The sequence below is a fragment of the Euwallacea fornicatus genome, chromosome 26 (assembly GCF_040115645.1).
Source record: "Euwallacea fornicatus isolate EFF26 chromosome 26, ASM4011564v1, whole genome shotgun sequence".
Classification (NCBI taxonomy): domain Eukaryota; kingdom Metazoa; phylum Arthropoda; class Insecta; order Coleoptera; family Curculionidae; genus Euwallacea; species Euwallacea fornicatus.
This window is the reverse complement of record NC_089566.1, coordinates 845,800-864,113: the sequence shown is the minus strand read 5'-3', so window position 1 is coordinate 864,113 and position 18,314 is coordinate 845,800. Positions and strand designations below refer to the sequence as shown.

The 18,314-nt window shown below is 34.9% G+C and overlaps 1 protein-coding gene across 2 annotated transcripts in view; it reads right to left on the bottom strand.

Annotated features, from left to right (window-relative positions):
* N (neurogenic locus Notch protein) overlaps window positions 1-18,314 on the bottom strand; it is a 132,834-nt gene that overhangs the window by 103,780 nt on the left and 10,740 nt on the right. For both annotated transcript variants that reach the window (XM_066296677.1, XM_066296678.1), the window contains exon 2: window positions 5,813-5,897. In XM_066296677.1, coding sequence (XP_066152774.1) covers window positions 5,813-5,897 — 85 coding nt within the window. The remainder of the gene's footprint in view (window positions 1-5,812; window positions 5,898-18,314) is intronic.

The following is an 18,314-nucleotide window of genomic DNA, read 5'->3' as shown; positions in this document are numbered from 1 at the left end:
TGGATTCTAAAGCAAAAACTCAACCATAATCAATTTTTACTTTATGGATATTTTGTCGAATAAATCAGACACAAAGGGAGTTTCGATTCAAATCAAATATATATTTTTATCCTTTTCAAAAAAAATTAATAACATGTCGCTACTTCATTGACGGCCTAAAGGATTATAAACTGTTCCGAGACGTAGGGAACCTAATCCAAAATAAATAAATGGTACACCGACATCTTGACACCTACTTATTATGAACCATCTTAATAATCGTACACATACATAAAAAAGATAGTCCTTAAAATAAAATTGAATAAAACCGATGGTTAATGGATCTTTTCTGTCCAACATTTGTCAAAATTCCTTTTCCTCATACGGCCATTAAATTTACGTTCCATTTAAATATTTCTCTAGATACAATAGACGTTGATCGAATGTATTGTTAAATATCGCGATAGTGCCAATGTAAACCTGAAAGAAAATATTACTTCATTTCCTTAACTTATGACTATACCCTGAGGAAATACAACATGACGATGTCGGCCTATTCACACAGAAATTTCAATCTGTCAATAATCGTAATCATCGATGATTAAATAAGAACCAGATAAAATCGAAGAATTGTTAAATTTGCATGACGCATCGAAATTTTCAAGTTGCTAAGAGGTCAACAACACTAAAATTGTTTCGGGTATTGCAGCCCATTGTTAGAACTTCTGGTTGCTTCAACACTGCTTAAAACCCTTAAATGGAGTTCGCCAGATGTTAAGCTAACGTGTAATAAATGTCAAATTACAATGACATTTGCGATGACGCACTCAACAAAGGTAGACGTCACGGACAAGTCATATTACATAAATCATCTGTGATTGTGACATTAGTAGCATCACACAATACATTGGGAAAACATAATTTTAGACGACAATAATGTTATTACATGTATTAAAACCATATTAAAACCATATCAAAACTTGTAAAGATCGGACTCAAGAGATTTTAAAAATCGTTTAAAAAATCTTATTTTAATCTGTGACACATGGATTTTCGAATAAAGTTATTAATTTTAATTTTAATTATTAATTTAAGAATGTTAGGATCTACGGGGTATTTTCTGCATTACAAAATGATTTAATTTTTCCAAAAAGTTTTGTGCTCGGTAAAGAATTAATTTAAATTTTTTAGAGTTAGAGCAGCTTTTAAAAGTATCTTGGTAGTATCCTAAAGCGTAGTACGTGTTTGAGCTCTATTTCGGGTAATGTTTTCAATCGAGCTTTCAACTGTATACGTATAATCATATACATGATTGTAGGGCTCTTATTGGCACGTTCACATTCTAGACAAACCTCTATACAGGTTGTCCCACGAATATGGAGCACTCTCCATATCTTGAAAAAAAAACCCTGGAAAAAGTTGAAATTCGAATATCATACGGAAGTAGAAATGATCTACTGATTAAAAATATTTTCATGAAAATACGACTTTCGGTTATACCAGAAATGAATGTCAACTTTCTTATTTTAAACGAAATATTTTCTATGTTATATCAAATTTCGATTTTAAATTGATTATGAATATTTTTCACGTACAATATTTCATACCTAAATTTTACAGGTTTTGAGATATGAATTTAGAGTTTTCTAAAAAAATTACAGTTTCAGTCATTAATATATTTTCCAATAATTCGCAAATGACTGAGTATTTTGCAATAAAATTTAGTGCTGTTTCACAAAATACTTTATCGTCCTTGGGTCAGCGAGCTAAACCATGCTTTTTCATACACAGTGTTCAAAAAAATAGCCCAAAATTGTAAAAATACTCAATTTTTAAACAGGAACCGCCTCTTTTTTCAACGAATGCATATTTAACATAAAAATAAGAACAATTTTCAGTAAAATTGTGCGTACCTCAACCTGATCGTTTTGATTTAATTTCAAAAAAATACTTTTCAACGTTGAGTACTATAACTTAAGTATGGCGGTACCCGTAAATTATGCAAACGAACATTTTCTCAATATTTTTATTATTTATGGAGAATGTAACAAAGAATTAACCAGAACATATCATACATTTGTTATTCAATGTCCAGGGAAAACAAAGCCATCACGAAAAGGCCCCAAACACATAATATATAATTTTAAAACTAACGAATCTCTCAAAAGACGTTACAGAAAAAACAAGCTTATTGTTGATGACGAAATAATTGAAAATGCAATTTGCAAATTATCAGAAAATACATTAATGGCTACAACTGTTTTTTTTTTGAAAAAATCTAAATAACTCGAAAACGATAAATTTAGGTATAGAACATTACGCATGGAAAATGTTCTTAATGTTTCGCAGAATCGAAATTTGATATTACATACACGGTGTTGCTTTAAAATAAACGAGTTGACATTCATTTTCGGTATAACCGGAAGTGGTATTTTCATGAAAATATTTTTATTCAATAATTCACCTCCACTTTGATATGATACCCAAATTTCAAGTTTTTTCTAGTGATTGTTTTCAAGATACGGATAAAAGCTCATATTCGCGGGACACCCTGTATATTTCAGAAAGTCATAGAGTGTATGTCAATAGCCAAATTGTAAATTCGGATAGTAAAATTTTCTTTTCCTTGAGAAAGATATTCGTCTTGTTTAGTGCTTTCGTAAGATTCCAGTAAAAGCAAATAAAAACGAAGTTTACAAATCTTCTGAGCTTTTTCAGTTTTAGCTAACATTTTATCGATCACAGCTAGCAGGATTTGTGTAACCAATAAATGACACGAATAAAACGTCAGCTGCTACTTAAGTTATCACTAATGACTTCTATATGGACATAAACTAAAATTAATTAGTAAACTAGCATTTCAAATTCATATTGAATGTACCTACAATCCTGTTATCTGGGAGTCCAATCTGTGGGGATCCTGTAGTTAGGTTTAATGAAATCAATTCAAATATTCGTGGTTTTATTTGTGCCTCACTATATCACTGGCAATTTAAATAAAACACGACATTAACTAATGAAGGTTTTCATAATTTTTCGATAATAAAGGGCCCCTGTCGCGAAAGAATTTTTATTAATTTTATTGGGAACGTGGACCTCTACGAATACGGAACATTAATTTGAATATTCGTCCCTTAAGTACCTCATTTGTTATTCGAAAAATTTGAATAAAATCAGACAGTCATCTGGAACCAAACCACATGTTACAGAGGTTACTATAATGAAACAAAAGCAGACCGAGTCCCCCGCACATTGAAACATGTGTGTGTTATATGGAGAACACTCAACAATGCTTAGAGTAAATCCTATTATAATTCACCCAGCCCAAAACTCGTAAAAAACCATTGAACAAAAGGACCTAAATCAACCTAAACTTTCCAAACTGTACAACGTTGATGCACGCCCTTAGTTGCACATGTATGTATACAAATCTGCCCTATTCTTTCTCGTTCTGTAGATGCGATCATATACCAGGGGCATTTCAAACATATCTGGAAAGTTACGAGCATTGGGCTAACAAAAATATGTTGCTCATTTTGTACTAATGAATCGCATATGGAATTGCAATCTTTAAATACGAGCGGGGCCCTTCAAAAAGCTCATTAGATGTTCGTAATGCTGTGTGTGAGCTTAAGGCTTAACAAAAAAAGGAAGGAACCAAGAACCAAGAGCCTATGGGCGTGCCCAGCGTTCGCTCGCAGACCAGATAATAGATAAACCTTTCGGCCCACACTGTCTGTGGTACAAACGAGTCGCCTTTTACCTGAGTCCCTCATGGGCGCAGGTATAATTTAAATCCGCGAAAAGGGTTCGGTAAACGGTAACCACTTACGGACAAGCTGCCTCATAAAATCATTTTAAGGGAAATGATCTTCAGATTCGCCGAGTATGAGTAAATTTCCTATCGGCAGTGGGCCAACTACTGAGCGTTATACCATCGTAATGTGCTAGCCGCCACTGGTAGTACTAAATGCACCTCTCAAAACAATTTTACAATCCCAATCTTATGATTTACATTCTGGGTAATCCGTAACTTACAATCGGCTTAAACGGGCCCATAAACGTGATATCACTGAACGGTCAAAATGAGAACACAACTTTCCTGGTATTTCCTTTGTTGTTAAATGGAAAGAGAATAACTCTTATAAATTAAGTAAACAACGAACAGATAAAGAGAGGAAAACGGAATGTGGGGCGATTTTCTACATAATATCTGATCGCGAGGGTTAAATCTCTTCTAAGCTGTTGAAATACTGATAGTGATAAACGATTTCAGAAGCGTTATGTGACTTAAAATGCAAAGCAAACAGCCGCACGATACTTTTAAAGGGAATTTAAGGAAATGTCAATGACATCTCAACAGGTTTATCCAGAAACCCTATTTCCTGCCACGAAGCGGAGCAGCAAATGAAACCAGACTCATACACATGTTGAACTTCAAGTAGGTACTGCATTATAAGAAAAAGTGAGAACTTTTTCCGAAGATTTTATAATAATACATGCACATACAAGAAAGATGTTATACTTTACACATGGTTAACATATGTGCAGTAAGCTAAAAAACAGCCTTGCTTTGGTTTGATGAGAGAGTCTTCATATATTTATCCATACTCCGCTCGCATCGTCGTTATTAAAACATAACGGTAGCTGGTAGGATAATATTCTAGATTTTCCCAAGACATATTATTAATAAGCGCGAAAGGAAACTTGTATAAACACTATTCGTGTGGTAATGCGAGCATATGGACCAGCAATGGAAACCTAAACATTAAGATATTTAAAAAGGGAACAAGACAACCCAACGAAACATCAGGATCTAACTAAAATGTAAACATAACCACCACCGACAGGTAGATTTTACGGGGCTCTTAAGACCCACAAGACTCGAGCTCTTACTTAAAAGTAAAATATTTAACATGGGAGTGCTAAGAGACGACTTCCTTTTCGAAACGTGGCTTATTAGTTTACAAAATGCATGTTTGCGTTATAACTTCGAAGACCTGTTTTAAAGCAATTCTAGTGCCTTAAGAAATACGACATAATAAAGGTATTTGTGGAATTAACTTCAATGGGATTTTACGGAGTTGTGCGTAACTTTACAGTTATCCAATTAAGATGTAATTAATTAATGAAGTTGTCGAAGAAAAAGAACGAGGAGCAAAAGCTTCGAGAGCGTCAGTTGAAGCTGCGTTCACTTTGAGGTTGAGACGTCACCGCATTGTAATTTACTAGGAGAGAAAAGGGTATTTACGCTTCGTGTCCGCCTACCCATGGGCTCCTAAACGATTTTCCAACGCTACGAAATTAAGGTTCTTAGCTCAAACATACATTCTAACCGGGTTCCTTGCCTAGATAACTGTAAGACGACCATTAAAATCCACGAAGAGCCTGTTTTGACCCAGATTACAGAGTGCTTGGTTCATCTACCTAGAATTGCGGCCCTTTAATATGGGGTTGCTCAAAATTTTCATAAAAGAATAATAACCTTATCATTATAGCTGTTTTGGATCTTGTGATAAATACCTGGCAATTTCAAGAGGCCAACCACCAATTAGCTTAATAAAGCTAAATTTAAAGTAGGTACCAGCGAGTACTTCTTAAGAATGGAATCACGAGATATGTCCATTGGCAAAATACCTTTTCAAAACCCATTTATTGCCGTCCAGAAATGAATAGATTTCGAATCGGGTGACAACGTTTCAAAGCCTGGAATAAATTGATTTTAAGAAGGCAACGTTCCAATGCGCACTCGTTCCTCAATTACTTAAAATCTGCTGTAAAACACCTATTTCAAACCGTAATAATTAATTCATGAGTGATTAATGACACTTACTTGCAAAAACTTTCTCCTTTCAGCGATGGGGTCGATATACAAGTTCCCCCATTTTTGCAGGGGCTAGGGGAGCATGAGACGAAACCTTGAAAAAAAATTAAGCATCAGTTTAACAAATTGGAAGTACGTACACATACTGTTAAATACTACTGTCGAATGCACCATATGAGTTGTTTTTGTTTTGCACTAATAATGAAATATACAGTTTTTCCAAGAATAACTCCATACAAGGCAGAGCTGAAGGAAATATACTTTGACCAGATTAAACGAAGATAAAACGACGACACCAAGAGCCATCGTACTGTTTTGTTTTCTTACAATTTGTAATCCTATCACGTACCAGCGTGGTCTTTGTCTTAGGTGTACTGTCCAAGACTTTCAACCCATGGCCACGGTGAGATGGCCTTTTTGAAAGCTTATTTAGCCAGACTAAACTGAACGTTCCTGCACTTTTTGAAGAATCGTGTTACGTAACAGAACTAGAAAATTCTGATGCATATAAATATCATTAGATGCATCGTTATTTTGACCCGCTACTTATGACCTTTCCGGGTTTGTAAATAATTATTTATGTAACAAGTCAGGAAATGTCAAATTTTATGAGAGGAGTGGGACTCTACGAGACGAGCGAAGCGAGGTGAACGAGTTGAATTCGTGATTTTTCGAATTTTACTGTACGACAACGAAATTAGAAGAAAATGGCATAGACATGAATACGTTTAAGCTGCATCCGGAATTTGTGAGACTATGATAATTGCTGTAGGAATCTCATTCGTGATCTGTTTTGATTCAGAAAAATTTGCTCGTTTTTCACCTTACTCGCTCAAAACTAGAAAAAAAAATGAAATTACTTCTTTGATGCCCGCGCATATTTCTATTGTTTTATAGTACAGTGCCGTCTTTTTGGGTTAGAAGCTTTTATACAGGGTTGCTCATTAGTGCGTCAAAGTGCGATATCTCAGTAAATATATAAGTTTTGGAAGGAAATTTGTCTTAGTAAAGTTTTTGGGGATTAAAAGGCACGTATTTTTAAATTATTTTCAAATGTACAGGATCTGTCATAAAAGTGTGGTAGTACCAAATTATGTTTTTTTACATGGAACCCCCCAATTTTTTTGCCATTTTCGGATTTATCGTCAAATTTTAAGGCTAGTTTATGAAATAGGTCTTATATAAAAAATTTACCATTTTCGAGTTATTTGCGAAAATTCGAAAATTTTGATAGCTGCAAGGTCTCGCGGAAATCAATGCTGTTTCCTAACCGTTGCGAATTTTGGAATCGATCTTATGAGGCTCCAAGGCGACATAATGAGCTACGTTTTGACATGTTTTAGTTTAAAAAGAATTTTCCATAACCCTCGAAATAGGCCTCCGAAGTTGTATGACTTCAATCTTCAATAACTTGCTTATTTCAAATAGAATGCCCTACTTTTCTCGACGGCATCGTGTTCAGAATCCAAAAACCTACAACTTCTGTTAACATTACCCCATCCCTAAACCCAACCGTTTCTGAGCTGCTGAAAATTGCCCCTTTTTTACATCTAAATTTGTATTTGAAAAGTCGCATCGGTTACGTCACCATACGCAAATTTTACGCGATGTCCGGTGACGTCCAGTATCATTTTTACGTTTTCCATGAGTTTTCATTTTTTATTTTCCATGTAGTTCACTAAATACGTATGAATTTCGAAAAGACGGAACTGGTTGACATGATCTTTGTTATGGGATCTGCTGATCAAAATTGTTTGCTAACTCAGAGGATGTATGCTCAAAAATATCCTGATAGAAGGCAACCCTCGGTTAGAAGTTTAGGAAAACTTAGGGAAAGATTTATTAGAACAGGCAAGGTGATTATGAAAAATGTGAAAGGACTAAGAGGACAAGCGATGAAGATCAGTTGAATGTTTTGCTATCTGTAATTTCGGAGCCTTCTACCAGTTCAACAACAATATCCAAGGAAACCATCGTTCCTCGATCTACCGTTAGTAAAATTTTAAAGAGAAACAAGTTGTGTCATGACTACAGAATATCCTTCCATCAAGAACTATTAGGGCCTGATTTGGAGATTAGAAAAACATTTTGTCAGTGGGGGTTAGAAATGGAAAGGACAACACCTAACTTTTTATCATATGTATATCAACTTTGCCAATAATGATTTAGTTCGCTAATGCACTGTGTATAGTTAAACGTGTGTAACTTTTTATCACGTGACAAAATATAACGATTGAGAGTCGCCCTATGTCCAATGACAAGTCAGATATATTTAATGTGCTAAAAAAGAATAAAAATATATTTCAAAGTTTAACATAACCCTATTTTTTTGCGCGGTTGCCGATTAATTTTTTGACGTTTTGGTTTAAACCATTGCGTTTTTGATCATCAATTTTGGGGATAAAATTTATTCTTTTCAAAACTAAAATATTGCTCCTGGTGACTTATTATCGGTGTTGTTATTATTATTGTTGACATAACACCTAAGCTCTTAAATTGTCGGTGTAAAGAGCTTGTAACCTCTTTGCAACACATAAATTTTGAAATGTGGCATCGCTGCAGATATAAAGTCTTTAACGTGCGTAACAAATAATTTGAATCATAACTTTATTATTCTTAGGCAAATTCTTTTTGACAGTTCGCTGCGCAACACTGTTAATTTTGTTGGGAATCCCGGCGAATACTTACTTTACACCTGATTAACTATCAGATCAGAGTGAGTAAAATTTTGATGTACTGGATGAGCAACTAAGAAAGATTAGTGCGGACATATAGTCGGCGAAAATTTGACAACTGTCCTAAACACTTAGAATCACTTTGAAATATTAAGATGAGAACGCGAAAGCTATTTCGTCCTAACTTAGTGATATAGAAGCTAGATACGGCTTTAAGGAGTGCAAAAGAGGCCGCATCATCAAAGATGCCGAAAGATAAAACCAAGTCCTTCTGCTGTACTGCGAATGTCCCAAACGAAACGTTTCTGAAAACATGTTGATGAAACATGTCGCATGGAAACGTTATTAAAGTGTTATCTATTCTCCTAAAGATGGAAATTAGTAAACCCGTATATTTCAACATTCATAATTGCAGTAGATGATCTACTGCACAGATCTCAATCGATATCTAAAGTTCTCTGGACGTACATTCAGTAAGTACTTGTTTCCGATCTCCTTTCCTGTTATGGCACTCTGCTTCAGCTACCTGTGACTCATTTTCCATTCAATAATGTTTGACTCCATAAAAAATGCCTTTCGATAGACATGGGAATAATGGTGAAGTACCATCGTTCCACCGGCATCTTTTTCACTCCATATTATCTTATTGCTGCTCTCATTCACGGGCAAAACTTTAGATACACTTTTAGTACCTTCGAATAGTAAATTCCTCTTTAGACTTTATGATAACTGATATTCCTGCATAGGGTTGGCATGATTTTCTTCACTAGTTACTTCGTTCTGGACTTCCATTACCTCCTTATTAAATTGTTCGTTAATTCATTGGGATACAATTTCTCTATCATGTTTGGTCATTTTTTTAATATTTCTGACAATATATTATTCATCATACTGGATGTCTGCAGCTTTCTCAATATTTTTCAATTTGTGAGCAAACATGCCCGTAACGGCAACTTGTTAACCGAGCGTCATATCATTCCAGGGTTAACTTTCACACTTTCCACAGACTGTCGTTATATTTGCAATCCCATGATATATTATAGATCTTTTTCCATCAAAGTGTGATTATACTGTAAAGTTGCATTAAGCTTGTTTGAAACAACTAATTGGGAATTAATGTCAAATTTTAGAGCACGTTTGAAGGATAATTTCACGCAAAAAATTGGATAACTATTAAAAATTTTCCGAATTCTTTCAATTCCGAAACATGGTGACTTACAGCACCATGATTTAAATAAACAAAAGCAAAGATGAGACCAGCTGCCGAGATGAGACATTTAACGGCCTCTCGGTTACATTTACGCCACGGCAACAAGGCTTTCAATATTAACAACCACCACAACCGATGCGTGCACGGTAAACACACACCCAAACAGGATATGAACAGTATTTTCCTTTCATTTTAAAGGAAGAAATAATGCCACATCTGTGGAGAATGCAAGGAAATGTTTCCTACTTAGAAAAGTTGAACTATCAAAGGCGTCCTGAATGACACGAACGTGTGTAGAAGCTGCCCGAAGCTGGATACTGGGAACTTTAAAAAAAATTATAAACGCACATGTGCGCCTCGATAAACATTCCAAACGTGAAATTATGAATAAACGTCACTTATATTCGAATAAGAATGTGGCTCTGGAGTCGCAGATGTCCAAAGTTCGTTAATTCCATCCATATGGTTCTTATCAAGTGGTTTATGTGCAATGACGTGAGCGACTTACAAATTTATCAAAGGCGTTTCCTTGCATATATGTAGGTACCAAAGGCCTCGCCCGATCACCGTTGATCAATGTCACTACTACAACCTAGTCGTTTGATTTCTATTTTCATATGTTTACGAGAAGGTGCAGTAGAAATTAAGAATTAGTCGGCAACCATCAAATGTTCCTAAATGTTTTTAGTAATATAATGTGTACCGAAAAATGAACTTATTTACAATATCTGGCAACAGCGCCGATCACTTTCCTTCGCCCACCGACTCCACTGGGACACCGAACTGGGCCTACCTATATCTCGAAACATGCAGCTGTCGTCATGACGTCACACGTATTTGCCCTCCGCTCTTCCCTCCAGTTATTGGCCAATGGATGCGCACACTTTTAACGTGCTTTAACGGTTCGAGCAGGTGGTGGAACACCACCGGCTGCGCCGCCCAGTTGCCGTTTGGGGGTGGAATCCTATGACTTTGGGGAATTTCTTTTGGCAACAATAACAGAAGACTTAATGCATTAAAAATAGGTGTGTCTGTTGACTTTTCGGCTTCAAATTTTATTATATATTCAAACTTAAATTCCTGCTATGTTTGTAGTAAGCTCCTACGTATACGGATACTTACTAAATGTTTATACAGCTATTCCCAATAAAAAGTCATACAAGCATACGTCCGGAAATGGTTAAAATGTGAAAACTTAGGCCAAACAATTATCATGAATATGATATACATTATGGGTTATATGTGGGAAGACTTTCAAACGGTCCATTCAAATATCAAATAGTACATGGAGTGCTTAATTAAAAAAGACAACATTCGCGTCCAGAATGGAAATTTCAACCATATTTCTAACTATTCCAATTTAGGAAGTGAAATGTATTTCAGGGCTGGAAAGAAATGTCAGAAGAACAACTAACATTGTCGAAAGATCTGAGGGAAGCACCTACGGCATTTCGATTAAATTTGATTTTCAAAAATATGGCGGAGAAATTAAGTTCAGAAAGTTTGTTTTTAATATACCGATGTATATATGTTCAAAGTTATATGGTGCAATAAGTATACTGCGGTTACCCCTGAAATGACGCAATTAGGAAAAAATTCAATTTTCGCCGTTAAAACATCATTCAATCACTTGTTCTATGGCAAAAGTCGGGTAAGTATTTGATTACTAAGTAACTGTTGTAACTACAATAACAGGTACTGACGCAAATTATATTATATATAATATGTATATAAAGGCCTAAAGGTTATCGAATAAATGTCTGCAAGTACCAAACCGTCGTTACCTAGCAAAGGCATGATCCCCCAGCAAAGCAACAAAAGTCACAAGTCTTTTAGCGCCAAGATTTTTTTGCTGGGGTTGAGTGCGTTGACTGAAACATATGGTGCAATATATAGGTTCGATAAATGACCATCGGTCACGATCGAAGAAGTTTCACCCCCTCGGCACAAGCAGAATTGTGTTTTTTAAACTTCATATACTAAAATTATATTAAATTCTAAATTAAAAAAAAAACTTTTTGCGATGTTGAGATCATTTTGCCAGTCAGAATGAACAAGAAAGTGTTCATGTTTGCGATGGAAATGTGATCAATCTTGCCACATTCAGTAATAATTCAATATGCGAATGATTCTTCAATGATAAGGCGTAATATTTGACAACAAATAAGCGATTTTCAGGTTAAAATTGACGTTGGAGAATAACAAAATTTGTCATATTACCTTGACGACACCGACCTAGTGTTTATTATGATAACCAAACTGTTATCAATGCTAATATAATTGGTTGAAAATCGAACGTTTCTAAGGATGAGTGGGTTTAATATCTCGATACTTTCCGCCAGATTCTGACAGTGTTTATGACTCAAAAATTCTACAAAGGTGTCACATTTATGTAGCATTTGGTTCGTGAAATTCTCCGAATATAATACTTGTGCATTCAAAAATTCTAGATAAATGTAGACCAATATACATTCATGCATGCTGCCCTAAAATTTATCGGGTACTTTCAATGCACTTGTGAAATGAAATATGATCAAGTCTTTACATTTAGGTGCGCCATTTACATCCGATTTACATGATCTAAGATAAAGTTTGCATATGTCGTAATTGTATATGTATACGGTAGAGACCATCCATAAGCTGCTTACAAGAGACAATTTTCACCTATTTGTAATATACAAGGTGTCCGGAAATAACGTTGAAATATTTTAGGAGATGATTCTAGAGGTTAAAATAATAAAAAAAGTTCTTATAAACATGCTCCAGGAAATGCTTCTTAAAGGGGCTAGAACCCTTTCAAAGAGAACCTCTGAAGATGTTTTTTTCGCAATGTTTTCGAAACGATTTGTGTTAATAATTGCAAATTTTAGTCAGGGTCGTCACATACAAGGGGCCTCATACGTAAATCTTGCCTTAGTTTTTTTGTTTGTGACAATTCTTTATTTTCGACATCAAATTACTGATTCGCAAATATTTTTCGGTAGAAAAGGTCGTTTTATTTCATTCATCTCGTTAGGATAGACCGTTTTCCAGAAAAATAGATTTTTATAAATCGACGATCGACTACAGGGACATAGAAATGTACATTAATGAACAGATTTAGTGCATTGGCCACCACGTTTCCCAGATTTAAACCCTCTGTATTACTTTCTATGGGGGTACTTGAAGGAATTGCAGCAGCACATATTTACTGCGTGTGATTGTATCAGGAATAAGCCTGGTGTTCTCTGTAGGTTTCCTACGAAGAACAAAATGAGATGTATTGAGATGAACTGAGGTCATTTTCAACATTCGTTATGAGTAATAATTACTAATGTTTGTCTTGTAATTGCTGGTTAATAAAAAAGTATTTCTATTACGAGGATGCCTATTATGTTCATTAAGATACGTTTCTATGTCCCAGTAGTCGCGCGTCGATTTATAAAAATCATTTTTCTGGGAAACGGTCTATCCTAACGAGATGAAGCGAGAGGACCATTTTCACTGGAAAATATTTGCGAATCAGTAATTTCATTTCAAAAATAAAGAATTGTCACAAACAAAAAAGGTAATGCAAGATTTACGTAAGAGACCCTCTGTATGTGACGACCCTGACTAAAATTTGCAATTAGTAACAGAAACCGTTTCGAAAATATTACGAAAAAACATCTTCAGAGGGCCTCCTTTAAAGGGTTCTAGCCCCTTTAAGAAGCATTTTTTGAGGTATGCTTATAAGAACTTTTTAAAATTATTTTAACCTCTAGAGTCACCTCCTCAAATATTTCAACGTCGTTTGCGGACATCCTGTATAAATTAAACACGTAAGACTTCTGCTTTGAACAGTTCAATAGGAACTACTTTACCGAAAGTCTGTAACATAGTTTTCGATTGAAGATGATGATTTTTCGTTATTTAATCAGTAGTGTGACTGATTGATGCAGCTGCAAACCTGTGATTCAGCCTTGAGTGTCGTAACTCTTTGTTGGTTTCAGATTTATATCTTCCACATAAACACTTCTTAAATGGTATCTCCATTTAATATAAATAATAGAGTTAAATTAGGGTCAGCCAGCCTTGGTGTCTTGTATGGGCATGGACTAACAATGGAAAATATTCCCTGTCGGAGAGATCGAATTTGTGAATAATCTAAAATGGAACGCATTCCTCTTGGATGCCTTTGATGCAGTAAGCTAAGCCCATAAATTTCCTACTTCCCAATTAGATTATGTCTTAACATTAGTCAAATAAAACACACGCCACGAACGAACGTAAATGGTTCCATCCGGGAAACAATTGAGGCAATTTTGACGTGTGTCCAGATCAATTTTTTTCAGTTCAAATTAGTTAAGTGGCCCGTATCATGTTAGACGAGCTGTTTTATTAATCGAGGGATGCACAAATTATAATGGTCAAGCTCGGTCTTCAATTGGTGACAGCTGTAAACAAAACAGATATAAGTACAGTTTTAATTTAGATGCATGCGTGATAATTAAAAACAGACCTAGTTTGATCTTAATAAGTGTCTATTAATGGATAACGACCAAGTTTAACGGATGTCGGGGGGACGTTCGGTTTCCCGGATTTGGAACCATGTGATTAAAGAGGAAGTGAAGTCGACGTCAAACACCTGAAGAAATTCGAGAAATCTTGGCTTTAAATTGAATATTTATATCTCCAATTAACGTGTTATACTTTTTAAATTCATGTCTTCATCCGTTCGAGGCGAGACTTCCAGAAATGGCAATATTTGTTGTTGAAGAGTTATTATACAGAGAACACCTTGGTATCACATATGTGTATAGACCGTATGGCATGAAAAATCTGAATCATGTCCCGATGAAGCTCTAAGGTTCATTCTAATGATTGTTCGGCGTTTCGGTCGATACATTGGAATGTGACTGTTGAATCCTTTAGAGTCAATGAGGTTCCAAGAACCAATTAGGTATTATAGTTTTTACAAGACGATATTGTATCGAGACATGTATATTTTACGGCATACCTAACCATTGAATTCGAGATGTGATGCAAAATGTCACCAATTCTATCGTTGAATCGGCTGATATACTGTACACAAGATCATCGCGTAGATTGATTTTTGTGAAGACAGAACTGAATATCGAAGAACGTCGATGTTAACAATAATTGCATTAGGAATAAAACTTTAAGGCAACAACTCTTTATTTGTTTATTCGGGATTTTTCAAAAAAATGTTATATGAGAAGTATTACATTCCGTTCACTGCAAACCCGAAAATTTAAACTCTCACTTTGACGGTATCTCAGGCGTATCTCTTATCCAACACGAATAATTTTGGTCACATGACGGATATAATATATATATAAAATAATATGATATAAGAAACAGTGGAAACACCTAACGGCCAATTTTGTGGGTCAACCAGGAGGTCACCTAAGAGAACTGGTTGGTTGAACTGATCGTCTAAAGATCATAAGATTCGTTCCACCGATGTCTACTATATAAAATTGAATCTAAATGATTATTGTACATAACTAGTCAATGAGTTTTAAAATTACATGCTTACTTCGAAGAAAATTGTTTAGAAAGTAGTCTAAAAATTCGGTCCAACCTGAATCGACCGAATTGCTAGGTTAGTTCTGTAAAGTCTTAGAACTCCTCAAGACTATTCATTAAAACACTTGTTTTTTTTTTTTACGGTCAGTTAAGAAACACATTCCATACCAAGGAAATACGTACTCGACTATATGCTCTGTACAAATGTGTACTATTTAAACAGCAAAATATAAATTTACACAGCATCAAAGAAGAGTAACGAACAACGCCACTAAACGTGGGGTAAATTACCGAAGAGCTCAGAAAATTTCATATAACCCCTTTTGCAACGTGAACGCTATTGGCAAACCCTTCTAAATTTCTCCCCTATAGATGATCGCAGTGATCCCCTGATAGTGCATACAGGGTGTCTCAACTATGTGTATCAGATGTTCAGCTAAAATTTACATATGAGAATTGTAAAAAACGTGGAAATATTTAAGATATGTCAAAAAATGTGATATGCCACAATTTACCTTCAACATTTTGTGTAATGATGAGTATAAAATTTACATTTTTCATTGCGTAGGGGGTTTTATAATTTACACCCTAAATAATTGAAATTCATAATAGTGATTTTCACTTTTCTGCTTCATGTCTGGCTCACAACGTTTATGAAAAGCACAATTTTGAAGTTTTCATTTCATGTTCAGTTACATCGAGTAATTAAAATTGAATTCTTTCCTGTCGAATAATACATAACAATGTAAGTTAGCAGCTTTTTTTTAACAAGTAAGCTAAAGAAACGCAGTATATGGTATAATAGTTATAATAAAAAAAAAAAAATTAATATAAAATTAAACTTGAGCTATACATATCATCTGATAATTTTTTTTTGGAGACTTGTGAAATATTTTGTTTCAACATTACCCCTTATACAGGGTTAGTAAAAAGTTCGAGAATGGCTTATGTTTAGAAAGTTGAAATATACTTGTGAACTTTTTTTTGTAAGGGCTCTGCATTTTTCTTCCCCCTTATAGAATCTGTACACAACTTGAAGAGTTATTTAGAAATATTTTCAGAGTTCCATCGTCGCTCTAAAATTATAATAGCTCTAGAACGAAGTAACACTCTGACACCTACAGGAAATCCTGAAATTAATACAGGTTTCTTACTTCATGTAAAGGCATCCTCATTTTTAATAGTTACTATGTACATACTCAATATTGAATTGTAAATGAAGTTCTATTATACATATAGAACTGTCAATGTCCCTGCCTTGAACAAACTTATTTGGTCCTCCGGTTTTGACATGCAAATATTGCAAGAATTAATAGAATAGCATAATGCTTGATTTATAGTCGTTTTCGAAGTTGCTTTTCTTTGAAATTCCTCGCTAAATGATCAAGAAACTACTAATAAATCACTATTATTGTTGCTTACACCTTGGCGAACATTGACCTCCGCACTGAAGAACAATGTTTATAATACGTACTTTATAAATATTCAGATAAGTGCGCCCACACTGGGCTTTGTTACGTGTGGCGTTGCACATGGACGTGGTGCTACAGGACTGGGATTACAACCGTGTATCAGGTACCTATTTACCAGAAGTTTAGTTGGTTCCCAAAAGCTTCGCGTTCATCAAACAAAACCGTAAAATTTTGGTGATTCAATAATGAACCAAAACGAATCAACCGGTACTTCCTCGGGTGCTTCCTAGTACAGCACCTGACACCGTGAACTTCGAATTGCTGTGTTGCACCAACCTACAATACGAAACTGATCGTGTGCTATACCCTGTGGTTATCCAACCATACATAAACCTTGATTAGGAAAATAGTAATTTTCTCTGTGTTTATTGTTATAATGCGTATTATTTAGAGGTGCGGCTTTGGCCATCGTGCTCTGATCAGATCAAGAAATAATTATTAAACGTTCCCACAAGACACCCGGAATTAAACGGAATTGTCTTGGGCAAAAACCACCATTGCGGTTTGGAAAAGCTTTTAGATCTAATATCTATTCGATTGTACAATGAAGAAATCTCAACCTTTAAACGACACAAAAATTCTCGAAGTCGTTTCGATTCAACTGCTTTCCATCCTCGCGTCACTGTACCATGGTGTCTCATTATAATTATTTATTTACTTGTTCTTTTTACCGACGGGTTCTTCTCGAGGTGTTGCAGAAGAATTAAAGATTAAAGAGATCTGGTGCTTGATAACAAGAAAGTAACGGGTCCTACTAAAGTTTTAACTCGACCATCACAATGCAATTATACTTATTTTTTAAGTCTACAAGATTTCGAGATTATGGAGATTTCTATATAATTCGATACATTGAGATAATATGGTCTTCACGCGACGTTGCACATCCCTGCGACTCTTCTATTTGAAGATATCGAAGAATGTGTCATATACAACTGTTGTGTCGATCGGTTGTAAGGATTTTACGATATTAAAGGAAAAAAATATGAAACGTCGCTTTTTCGAGATATTTTAGACTAAAACTACTTACTTTGTAAGAATAATATGGCAAAAAAATCATTTAAACATCTGTGAATGTTAGGAAACAAAAATAAATCTCGAGTGGCTTGAAAAGGAATACCGAAGAAAGAGAAATTATTTTGAAAAATGGACGAATTTGCAGTTTTTGAAAATATTTTTCCTTTTCTAGCTGTTGCGCATTATTATAGGTAGATATTTAGTTCAAATTTATAGTATACAGGGTGTCTCGTATTAATAGGCCAATCTGCTAATCGGAGATTCCTTATGCGAAAATAACTAAAATGTCTTTGCGGCACTTTCTTCTTTGATGCTTTACACCATTACACAGGGTGTTGAAATTAGTAAAAATAGTTTTGTTAATTATTTGGGTGCTTTTATTTTGCAGTTATGCATAGTTCGCCGAGGCGTACATATCCTATAGCTTGAGTAAAAAAAATGGAGGATCGTGTATGATTTCCCCCCAACTTTTTTCCGTACGCCAATTTGTTTAGTTATTCGAATTAGTCTTCTTATCTAGATTTCTTCTTTTTCATCCTTGTAAAATTTTGATTTACAATTTCCTTTAGAAGACATTTCAGGTTATTGCCTCTAATATGTGGCTTCATTACTTATTTATTTAATTAACC